Below are 11,269 nucleotides of genomic sequence, written 5' to 3'. Positions count from 1 at the left end.
GGGACCCTCCGGGGCTTGGTCTTCCTGCCCTGCAGAGCTTCCCCTGGCGGCTGTCCCGGGGCAACGGGCTGGCGCTGCCCCACCACAAGGAGCGCCAGTACAGCATCGCATCCGCCCTGCCCAAGCCCTGCTTCTTCGAGGACTTCTATGGCCCCTATGCCAGGGCCAGCGAGAAGGGGCCCTACTTCCTGACCGAGTACAGCACCCACCAGCTCTTCAGCCAGCTGACGCTGTTGCAGCAGGTGAGGGCGGGGGCTGACGCTGCGGCAGCGGGTAAGGGGGTGGGCGCTGAAGGCCCTCAGCAAGAGAGCGCCAGGTGCACAGGCCCCACGAGGTCCCACAGGGCGCACACACACACACACCCCGCGTGCTGGCTGCGGGCCGGGCGGAGAGCCACATGTGCCAGGCCCTCCCTCCTGGAACTGGGTGCCCAGCCCCCAGCTGCCCCTTCCCAGGCCCCCAGGCATCCTGGGTCCCCATCACTTGGCAGGAACCCAGCGACCCCTCCCCCCCGCTCCCGCCACTGTTGTCTGGGTGGCCGTGCAGAGTCCCCGGGGGCCCAGCCCTGTGACTCCGGGTGCCCCCCGTCCCCCCTCGGGCCCCGGCGCTGCCTGACCTTTGCGTCCTTGTCCCTGGCAGGAGTTGTTTCACAAGTGCCACCCCGTCCACTTCTTAAACTCTCGGGCCCTGGGCGTCACGGACAAAAGTGTGGCCGTCCCCAAGTGAGTGTCCGGCGTGGCTGTCAGAGAAGCCTGGGATGCAGGGCAGGCCGGAGGGTCTTGGGGCCTCACCCAAGCGTCTCCTGGACACGCCCAGCGCAAGGGCAATGCCTGCGGTGCTCGGCTGGACCCCCGCCTCGCAGGGCCCGTCCCGCCAGCCTCCTGGGCCGGGCGCCACGCCGGGGCCTGGCTGGGACCTGCGCCTGCGTCTCTTGCAGAGCCAGCTCCTCTGGGTCTCTGTCGGCCGAAACCTGCAGCTTATTTCTGCCCAACTACGTCCAGGACACGTACCTGTTACAGCTTCTGAGAAGCGCGGACGACGTCAGCACCTGGGTGGCCGCCGAAATCGTGACCAGCCACACCTCCAAGGTCGGTGCCCTCAGCTCTGGCCCCAGCACAGAGTCGGGGCTGCTGGCAGCAAGGGCACCTCCCTGGGAGACCCCCTCCGCTGGGGGTGCACGGGGGCTCCAGGCCCACCCAGGCCTGTCCCCGCGGCGCGGACACGCAGACCTCACGCAGGCACACCGCCGCTCACAGCTGGACGCGGCGTCACACACACACTAACACAGCCCCCGCGTGCTCCCACACTCCTCCTGCCTCGGCCGCGACCCAGGGCTGGGAACTGGCCGGCTGGCCTGAGCTCTCACGGCCACTGTCACAAGAGCACGGGTGCGTGTGTGTCCTCGGCGTTTGTGGAACAAATGAAACACTGCTCGGTGGTCCCATCACGGTGAGGCTCCTCGGGGTCCCACAGGCCTCGGCCTGGACCGACCCACCTGCTTCAGGGCCAGCACCTCCCTCAGGTCCCACCCAGGCAGGAGGGGCAGCGGGTGGGCCTAGTGCCCCAGAGTGCGCCAGCAAGCACACTGCTGCCAAGGCGTCGGACGTCCTTCCGCCGGAGGCCAGACGCAGGCGGGGGTCACAGGGTCCTGTAGGACGTGACCATGTGGAAGAACCGGTGGGGACCACAGGGCTCCTGCTATGTCACACGGCCCCTTCCCGCGGGTGCACACCCACCGCCTCCCAGGCCCAAAGCATCAGCTCCCCGGGCATGAGCTGCTGGAGTGGGCTGAGCACGAAGGGGGAGCTCGGGGTGGGGGACCCTGTTCTGTCCCAGGAGCTGCCCCAGAGCCCACCGTGGCCACCAGCTCCCCGAGAGATGGTGAAGCCCGGACGTGCCCGTTCCGGCAGTAGGAGCCTCTGCGCTGTGTCTTTCCTTTTCTAGTTTCCTCTGTGTCCCCCGAGCCCCTAGGGGCAACCCCAAGGCCCATGAACAAATGCCGAGTTTTCTACTCTTTCGGGAGAATTTTCTTTAAGGGTTTAGCAGCTGACAGACTGACCCGTCCTCACTTCTGCCAGGATGTGGCCTGGCCCCCTCCCCCACCCGGTTTGTTCCAATCCACGATGTTATCATGAGAGACATCAAAGTGCAGCTTCCGATCAGGGGCATCACACGAGGCCTGGGTGCTCGGGCTTCCTAGGAGACCTCGGCTACCAGGGAGTCCTCACCCCAGAGCCTCTGCAGCTGCCCCATCCACAGGTCACCACAAAGGGGCGCGAGCGTCCCCAGGCCGCAGGACGGAACGGTCTTCAGACCCACCTGGGATGCACCCGGGGTCAGCGCCTGGCGGGAAGGAACCACTGTTGCAGTGACCAAACTCTCCCCATTGCGTGAACGGCTCCCCTGTCCCTGTGAGCAGAGGTCGGAGGGAGGACTGTTCACGGGGCAGTTCCGCCTCAGCAGGGACAGGACAGCACAGGGACCGAGGGGAGAAAGTGCCCGGAGTCCTCAGGGAGCCACGTGGGCACTTTCGGCAAACACGCTGATCAAGTTCTGACATGCTGTTCCACATATTGGGCGTCCCTCACTGTGCCGTCGGCACAACCCGGAGACTGACTTCTACATTCGTAAACTCTGCTCTCAGAAAAATTTGTCAAAACTCAAATTTTGAGCCGGAGAATGTAACGGAAGACTAGTAAAAGCCCTCAGTGGTAACAGTGCATTCCTTCCAGATCACATCCCGGGGGGGCGGGGGACGGGGCGAGACAGTGGAAACACAAGGTCAAGGAGAAAAGGAAACAAAGTTTCTCACCTTCAAGAAAAGCTTCCCTTTTTGTAGATGAATAATGGTGGGACCTGGCTTCATCAGACAGGTGTAAAAGTGACGGAACACGACAGCCAAGGGAAGGGAGCAACCTCACGGCCGTCGACGCACGAACGGATGAGCAACGTGGTGCGTCACCCCCCGTGAAAATATGCAGCCCTATGAGGGAACCAGATGGGGACACAGGCCACGACGGCTGAGCCTGGAGGGCGGGACGCCGGTCACAAGAGCAGACCCACTGTGTGACCTGACCTGACCGGTACGAGGCTCAGCAGTGAGCGGACAGCTCTGCCTGGACGGGCTGGAAATCGCCTACTTCGCATCCATCTGAGCCTGTGAAGAAGATGATGAGGTGTCAACGTAAGAAACAGGAGTGGGCAGATGTTTTTCAAGATCCTTTAAGAGGCACTCGAGCCAGACAGCTGGGAGGCAACGGTGCTGAGTGACCCCCAGGGCCCGTCCTGTGACCCAGACAAGGGTCCAGCCCAGGAGAAGGGTGTCTGGTTGGGACCCGCAGGCGATGTTCCCACCTGAAGGATGTCCCTGGCCGTGGCGACAGTCCACAGGGTGAGGCAGCTCTGAAATGAGGGGTCAGCTGAATTCTCCAGAACCTTCTGGAAGTTGCTGGAACTGTGTAAAATCCACGCACTAACTGTGGGGCCGTGAGCCAGGCCCCTCAGGTCTGCTTGGAGAGGAGAATCCCACTGGGGTAGCAGGGGCTGCTGTGGGGTGTTCCCATCAAATCCGGTGAATCTGCCCTGCCGACCAGCGGCCCCCGAGGCGCTGCAATCCCGTCCCGCCGTGGACTCGGCTGGGCGGACGACAAGCTGAAATCGGCTCCCCCTTTGCCTCTGGACGCCTCGGCTCCATCTCCCCGAGCGGGGGTGCCCTTCCCGCTCCCCCCATTTGTCCTGAGCAGAGATGTGTCCCGGGAGAGAAGTGAGATGGACTTTGCACACCTTTGTGCCTTGGTTTTCTGGGCCCCCGACGCCCCCCGACGCCCTCCCCTGCACGGAGGTGGGCGCACCGCCCTGCACCGACGCTGGCCCCTGTGCCCCGGTCCCTCGTCTGAGACGGAGGACGCTGAGCGTCTTGTTCTCTGGTTTCAGCTGCAGGTGAACCTGCTCTCCAAATTTCTGCTGATCGCGAAGTCTTGCTACGAGCAGAGGAACTTCGCAACAGCCATGCAGATCCTGGGCGGCCTGGAGCACCCGGCCGTGCGACAGTCCCCTGTGAGTCACCCGGGGGGGCCCAGCTGCAGCCACGCAGTGGGCACAGACAGGGCTGTAGGAGTTTCACCTGTGCTTTTATTTTAGGCCTGGAGAATTCTACCCGCAAAGATAGCAGAGGTCATGGAGGAGCTGAAAGCCGTGGAGGTACCCCTTTGCGTGAGCTCCTGGGCAGCTCACGTCCCGGGGGATGGGGGGACCGCCCGGCAGATCCTGCATCGTGGCGCCCACCTCACAGACCCCCCCATCATCTCCCCTGGGGCTTCAGCCGCTCACCTGGGCAGAGGTGGCAGGGTTGCTCCAGGGCCGTGATTCCAGCCTGGGGTGCAGGTGCCCTGAGGCCCTGCCTGAGCTTGGCCGACCTACCTGCCTCCTGGCTGCCCCTCATGAGATCCTAAATGAGGACACGCCCTCTGGATGAGGGGCATTTCCCAGACTGAGGAGGCGGGAGCGGCCTGCAGCCGGCCCCAGACACAGCGCGCGCCGGTGGGGGGACTGTTGTGTGTCCTCGGTTGCCACCACACCCAGGGGTCTCTGCGGCCGGCCAGCCAGGCTCCCAGTCTAATTTAGGCAGTGGGGTCACCTGGCTCTTTTCTGGAGAGGAATTTGCCACCAGCAGCAGGAAGCGCACGGCTTTCTGGTGGGGGTCAGTGTTCCTTCTGTGTCCGCAAGCTTTAGACACCTGGACTCTCCCCAGCCCAAGAGCCAAGGTACACTTCGGACTGGCTGATAAACCGGGGTGCCGCAGCCCCCTGGACTGGCTGATAACTCGGGGTGCCGTAGCCCCCGTGCAGCAGGAACACAGGCGCCAGCTGGGACTGGCCGGGCTGAGCCGGCCCCTGCTGGGCACCTGGGCTGACCTCTCACCTGTCCGTCCCCCCCACCCCCCGCCCACGCCCCTGGCTGGGCCCCAGGTCTTTCTGAAGAGCGACAGCCTGTGTCTGATGGAAGGACGGCGCTTCAGGGCTCAGCCCACCCTGCCCTCAGCCCACCTCCTGGCCATGCACATCCAGCAGCTGGAGACAGGGGGCTTCACCATGACCAACGGGGCCCACAGGTGGAGCAAGCTCAGGTGAGGGGCCCACAGGTAAAACAAACCAGGTGAGGGATCCACAGGTGAATAAGCCAGGTGAAGGGCCCACAGTTGCAACAAGCCAGGTGGGGGACCCAACAGCTAGAACAAGCCAGGTAAGGGGCCCAAAGGTGAGCAAGCCAAGTGAGGGGGCCCACAGGTGAAACGAACCAGGTGAGGGGCCCACAGGTGAGCAAGCCAGGTGAGGGGCCGCCCCCATCTCTCCTGTTCCTCTGAGACCTGGGCCGCCTTGCCCCTCACGCAGCCCTCACCCCAGCCCAGGCCTCCACACCCTCTCCCCTGGGTGACCTCCAGCCACCTCCTTCTCCACAGACAAGGGGTAAACGATTCGCACAGTCCAGCGTCCACGGCCCCAAACGCGGCCCCAAGGTTGCCGTGACCTCCCTTCCTACTGGGAGATCCAGGTGCACCCAGAACGCCACCTCTGTGCGACCACCCTCCCTGACCCCCCGAGCCACATCTGCCCTCTCTCCCTGCCTCTGCTGTCCCCCTTGGGGCCCCTCCGTAGAGCTGTCCGGAGGATTCATAGTCAGTCCCCACCGTTCAACTGCCCGGCACACCTGCGGACCCACCTGGGAGGAGCAGACTGGGGGGCTGTTGGTGGCGACCACCACCACGACCCTGCCAGGGACTCAGACACTCCCAGCCAAAGGCGATCGTGGCTCCTTTTGGCCTCGGAAGCCCACCCTGGGACCGGCCGCTCCTTAGGAGCTCCAGGCCCACGTCCCCCCGCAGCGCCCCAGGCCCGCACTGCCCTTCAGGACAGTGCCACCCTGTCTCCAGGGAGACCCTCCCCCCACGACCTCTCACCCCACTCTATCCTCTCCCCCCACTTCATCATCCACACGGCAGTCAGGTGGAGACCGGTCAGGCCTCCTCTGGGTCCAGGGCGGACTGGTTCCTCTGAGTCTGGACTTTGATGCGGCCTGGTTGGGACAGTGCCTGACAGCAGGCTGGGAACCCACCGGCTGCAGACGCTGCCCCCGTGACTTGTGCAAACTCACGTTTCGTTTCTTCCCCCAACAAAGGAACATCGCCAAGGTGGCGAGCCAGGTCCACGCGTTCCAGGAGAACCCCTACACGTTCGCCCCCGACCCCAAGCTGCAGTCCCACCTCAGGCAGAGAATCGCCCGATTCAGCGGGGCGGACATCTCCATTCTGGCCGAGGACAGCAGGGCTGGCGACCACCAGGTGGCCAGCGAAAAGCACTCCAAGAAGATTCAGGACAAGCTGCGGAGAATGAAAGCCACGTTCCAATAGCGCAGGACAGCGGGCTGGGTGTGCAGTCCACACCGAGGACAAACCTGGGGTGGAAGGGGCCGTGCCTGCTGTGTCAGACAGGGACCCCCACGGCCCAGGAGGGGCACCGGGGCGGGAGCACGGGCTCAGACCCAGACCCGAGAGATGGCGCCAGGAGAGGCTGAGGGGGGTTTCTAAGGGAATTTTAAATTTAAATTTAAAGATTTAAAATTTAAACCAAAATAGGATAAGTAAGCTCCCCAGGAGCCGAGTACCCATTGATATTTCTCAAAGATAAAGAGCTTTCACCCAATTCTCTGGCCATTCAGCCCCAGAAACCCCGCACCCCAGCACCCAGCTCAGGCTTTAAACCCAGGCGCCCACTGAGCAGTGCTCCCACGAGTCTGGTGTATGTCTGCCCAACAACGAAGGGCCAAGACTGACCTCTGACCCCCCTGCCAACCACAGATTCCAGGGGGGGTTCTGAAACCTTCTCTTGGGGCCCCTGAGGCTCCCCGGGGTCCCAAGCCCCACCCTGGGCTTCCTCCCTGCCGGACCTCCCCCTCCTCCAGCCCCAACCCCTGGCTGCTCACCCAGGCCCAGGTGCGGGTGCCAGAGCCTCGCAGCCCTTCCTGCCAAGAGGCCCGGCCTTGCCTCCGTCCCAGCCCGGCCTCCTGCTGCCAGAGAGTGCCTCATGGCTCCACACTGGCAGCTCCCAAGTGCCCCGTGGCCCCTGTGCCCACCGCCCCACCACCGAGAGCACTTTCTGGTGGGGCAGGTACACCTGGGCTGAGGCTCTGCTTCCAAAGCATGCAGGACTCAGACAGCCGCTCCAAAGCAGAGACACAGCCTCAGGGGCCCTGAGAGCTTCCCTGTGCCCTACCTGGGGGCCTGGGGGCTGTAGAGCCATGGCCGGGTCCCCCCCTTCTTCAGCAGCCAGGCATGTGATGCACACGCCCACGCCTAGCTCCCGAGGCTGGCCGTCACCAGCGCTTTCTGACGAGGAAATGAAGTCTGCTGCCTCGGTGGTACCAAGCTCTTCCCCAGGGCTGTTTCCAAACTGCGCTCGGCCAGGGGCATGGGACCAGGACAGCACGTCACACCTCCACAGCAGGGAGGCCAGAGCCCTGGCACCATCCCAGGCACCAACGTTTTTACGTTGCAAATCGCTGCAAGACCCAAGACTGTTCTTTTAAGTTTTAGAATTAGTGATTCTTTAGCGCAGCCAGCTCATGGTATTTCTAGAAAAATCTCTACCTGTGATAAAACACTGTCGTCAAGGTGTGTTTTCCCACATATGTTCATTTGCAACATCTACGTCCCGCTTTCGTGAGAGGCACTCCTGGCCCTGCAAACGTGGCTTTTATATGAGAATTTGGTTCTGCAGATCAACTCCTACATTTTCAGGATTTGAATTCAACAAAGCGCCACAAAGCCTGAAATGAAGTTAGCATCCAATGCAAATAAACATTCCAACTGTAACGGTTTATCTGGGGGAGCGGCCAGGCTTCGGCTCCAGCACGACTGTCTGCATGTCGCCCTCACGCGCGGTTTACGTTTCTAAATAAAGTCGTTTCTACCAAGACGGCCTTCGCGGGTTCCTGGTGTTTACCTGCTTCGTGGGTCAGCGTGGCTTCTTCGAGCCAGGCGAAGACGTCTTCAGGGCTGCTCGTGAAGGCGGGAGGGGACGAGGGACCGAGGAGGCTCATGCCACCGCGATGTCCTCCGATGGTGCGCAGAGGGCCAAACCCCACCCCCCGGGGCCCGTGAGCAGGCAGACACCCCGCTGCCCGGGACGTACCTGCCGCTGGAGGAGGAGACAGCCAACCTCCCACAGTCGCTGACCTGCCGAGGCCTCTGGGCACCACGGCCCGCGCCTGTCTGCCACAAGCCCTGCCCATCCTGGCGTCCGGCCACCCAGGCCTCGTCCGCAGCCCACAGGCCAAGCAGCAGGCTCACCCTCACTGGGGGCAGGCTGGGGCGTTCCCAAGGCTTGGTCACCACCGAAGGGTCCCAGTGGAAGAGCTGAGGGTTGGTGGACACCAACAAAGACGGGGAGATGCTGGGGTCGTGTCACTGTGGACAGGAGCTGCCGTGGTCATGTGGCTCTGGAGTCTGGGCCGGGGCGGGGGGTCCTCAGCCACCTTAGAACCACTAGACCCTGGTCCTTCTTCCTCCCGAGACACGACTAAAGCACCAGGAAGACCGGCTCTCCCCTCGCTACATCCGCTCTTATCACATCGACACGTTTTTCTGAGAACTGCCAGCCAGCACCCCAGCCAGCAACCCCCAACCCCATGCAGCCCCTCCTACGCTAAATGGAGCCCAGCCCTGTGCACCCAGGCTCTGGGGAAGCCCCCGCCACAAACGGGGTGCCACTCCCCCGCGCCCAGCAGGCTGCGATCAAGCCCGAGGCAGCCCCCGGGCCGGCACCAGCACCCACCACCTGGAGAAGGCCAGTAGGGCCCCGGCAGCCGGGCCATCGCCTGGGACACGGGCTCGGAGGCCGGTGGTGCTGGGGTGAGTGGCCGAGGGGCTGGCTGAGCGCCGGCCACACCCCTCCCTGCGGCTTGTGTCCTTCCGCCTGCTGTCTGACACCCGCTGCAAGGACGGTTTGAGCTGCCACTCCCCTGCAGCCGCATCTCCTCACTGCCTCTCCCGCTCCCCAGGGGGTGGACCTCAGTGACCGTGGGAAACGCTGCTCTGAAGGGAGACTGAGCTGAAGACAAAAGCACTGCAGAGAGGACCGCACCCCGGTGGGGAGCCGCTTATCAGGTACCAGGCCAGCCCTCCGAGGCTCCTCTGCGCTCGCTGTGGGGTGGGACGCGAGTAGACGGAGACGAGGGCACCAGGCCTCCTACCATCCAAGAAAGGATCTCACGGAGCCCAAGGTGCGAGGCGGTCAGGGACCCGAGATACAGGTTGTGTGCGATCCACTTCCCAGCTGCCACCGCAGAATCTGTCACAGCTTCGCTGACGTGTCGGGGGATGGCTCTCTGCGATGGGGCTGTCTTGAGCCTGCAGGATGTTTCGTGGCATCTCTGATCTCTACCCTCTAGATGCCAGCAGCACCGCCCCCTGCCCCCAGCTGTGACAACCAACAACTGTCCAGACATCGCCAAATGTCCCCTGGGGAGCAAAACTGCCCCCAGAGCCACGGGCCCAGAAGCAGTGACGCCCCAATAGCAGCAGCTGCATCCGGTGCCCAAATCTTTGTTTCCAGATGCCATTCAAGCCTCCGAGAAAAGGAAATGGCTGACTCCAGGGCTTGAGTGGGGAAAGTACCACATGAGCCAGGAGCTCGGAAGTGCTACAAACGGGGCTTGGGGGTGGGAGGGTAGATCACATCAAAAGGATACGAGACAAAAGGGAAAGAGCTGTGAAGACTCCCCACAGCCAGAGCTGGGCTGTCTGAGCCCCCACGTACGACAGTGATGGGCAGTGACCCAGGAACAGGACAAACGTCCGTGAGTCCACACTGGAGTAAACGGACAACTGAATGAATAAATCAACGGGAGGAACTGGGAGAAATCCAAAGTGTGGAGGTGTGGTTTGTTACCCCCTCGAGTGTGGGCGGCAGGGGACCTGGTGACCAGCCCCCACTGCAGGGCAGGGCAGGAAGAGGGTGACCTGACAGTGGGGAGAGGCAGGCACCACCTTAACCGGAGATGGGGCTCAGCATCATGGCCCCAAGTCTGCCGACGTCATGCATCCTCTTGGGTCTCGTCCCAGAACCCAGAACCCCACTCTAATCATGAGAAGACAGCAGACAAACCCAAATTGAGGGACACACCACAAAACACCTGACCCGTCTCCTCAAACTGTCAAGGACGTGGAAAACAAGACTTAGAAACAGCCACGGCCCAGGGACAGGATGACTAAATGCAGCTCAGTGCAGGGATGGGATCCTGGGACAGAAAAGGGGCATCAGCAGGAAACCGGGCACAACCCAGTAAGTCTGCGGTTTCGTCAACGCTAACTTCTTAGCTCTGCCAAAGTTCCACGGACAAGTAAGATGTTAGGGACTCTGTGCTGTCTGTGCCACTCGGACACAGAATTATCCCAACTAAGGAGCTTTACAAAACTACTGTAGCCAGTATACAGAAATACAATTGACTTTTGCTTATTTTTGTATTCAACGACCTTGCTAAGCTCATTTATTAATTCTAATAATGTGCTTGTAGGTTTTGTACTTTCCACATATACAAACATCTCACTTGCAAGTGGCGGCTGCTTTCCTTCTTCCTTTGCTACCTCTATACTTCCTACTCCTTTTTCTTGTCTTATTGCTCTGGCTAGAACTTATAGAATAAGGCTGAGCAGAAGCCATAAGGTTGGGCACCCTTGTCTCATTCCTAATCTCTCAGGGGGGTAGAGGCTCAATACTCTGTATCAACCACAATGTTAACTGTAGCCATTCTTTATCAGAATAAAGAAGTTTCTTTCTGTGAAGTGTGCGTGTGAATTATGACACTACGTCTGACCACTGGCCTGGCTCTTTATCAGATCCAGCAGAAAGCTGTCAGCAGGCAGCGATGAACTCTACCTCCTGCACAGACTAAGAGCACACGAGGAAGAGGGGCGGGGCGCAGACCCAGAACACAATTACGGTTACAAACAACATCTAGGCTGCACCAGAGGAAAAAGGAGAAGGCGCGAGGGAGCCTCTGGAACTGGAAGGTTCCATGGCTTCATCTGCGCAGTGGTGAAAGGTCATGGCACATGCGTAATGACGAATCAAACATTGCGCACCCAATGCACGTAGCCATATTTGTTTGTACCTCAACTGAGAAGGTTAAGAAGTACAAACGGCGGTTGGGAAGGTTCTTCCCCGCTGGGCGGGCGGGGGCAGAAGTTTGCTCCAGGCGCTCAGGGCCTAGAGGC

General features: G+C 61.6%; 1 protein-coding gene across 1 annotated transcript in view; it reads left to right on the top strand.

Moving 5' to 3' along the window:
• Window positions 1–7,949, top strand: part of KNDC1 (kinase non-catalytic C-lobe domain containing 1) — a 57,755-nt gene extending 49,806 nt beyond the window's left edge. The window contains exons 25-30 of the mRNA XM_024762097.1: window positions 36–242; window positions 938–1,088; window positions 3,934–4,056; window positions 4,141–4,200; window positions 4,968–5,125; window positions 6,175–7,949. Of these exons, the coding sequence (XP_024617865.1) occupies window positions 36–242; window positions 938–1,088; window positions 3,934–4,056; window positions 4,141–4,200; window positions 4,968–5,125; window positions 6,175–6,570 (1,095 nt within the window). The 3' untranslated portion in view covers window positions 6,571–7,949. The remainder of the gene's footprint in view (window positions 1–35; window positions 243–937; window positions 1,089–3,933; window positions 4,057–4,140; window positions 4,201–4,967; window positions 5,126–6,174) is intronic.
• Window positions 7,950–11,269: the final 3,320 nt, after the last annotated feature.

Source organism: Neophocaena asiaeorientalis, unplaced genomic scaffold (assembly GCF_003031525.2).
Source record: "Neophocaena asiaeorientalis asiaeorientalis breed wild unplaced genomic scaffold, Neophocaena_asiaeorientalis_V1.1 scaffold356, whole genome shotgun sequence".
Lineage (NCBI taxonomy): Eukaryota > Metazoa > Chordata > Mammalia > Artiodactyla > Phocoenidae > Neophocaena > Neophocaena asiaeorientalis.
This window is presented reverse-complemented; position numbering and strand designations above follow the sequence as displayed.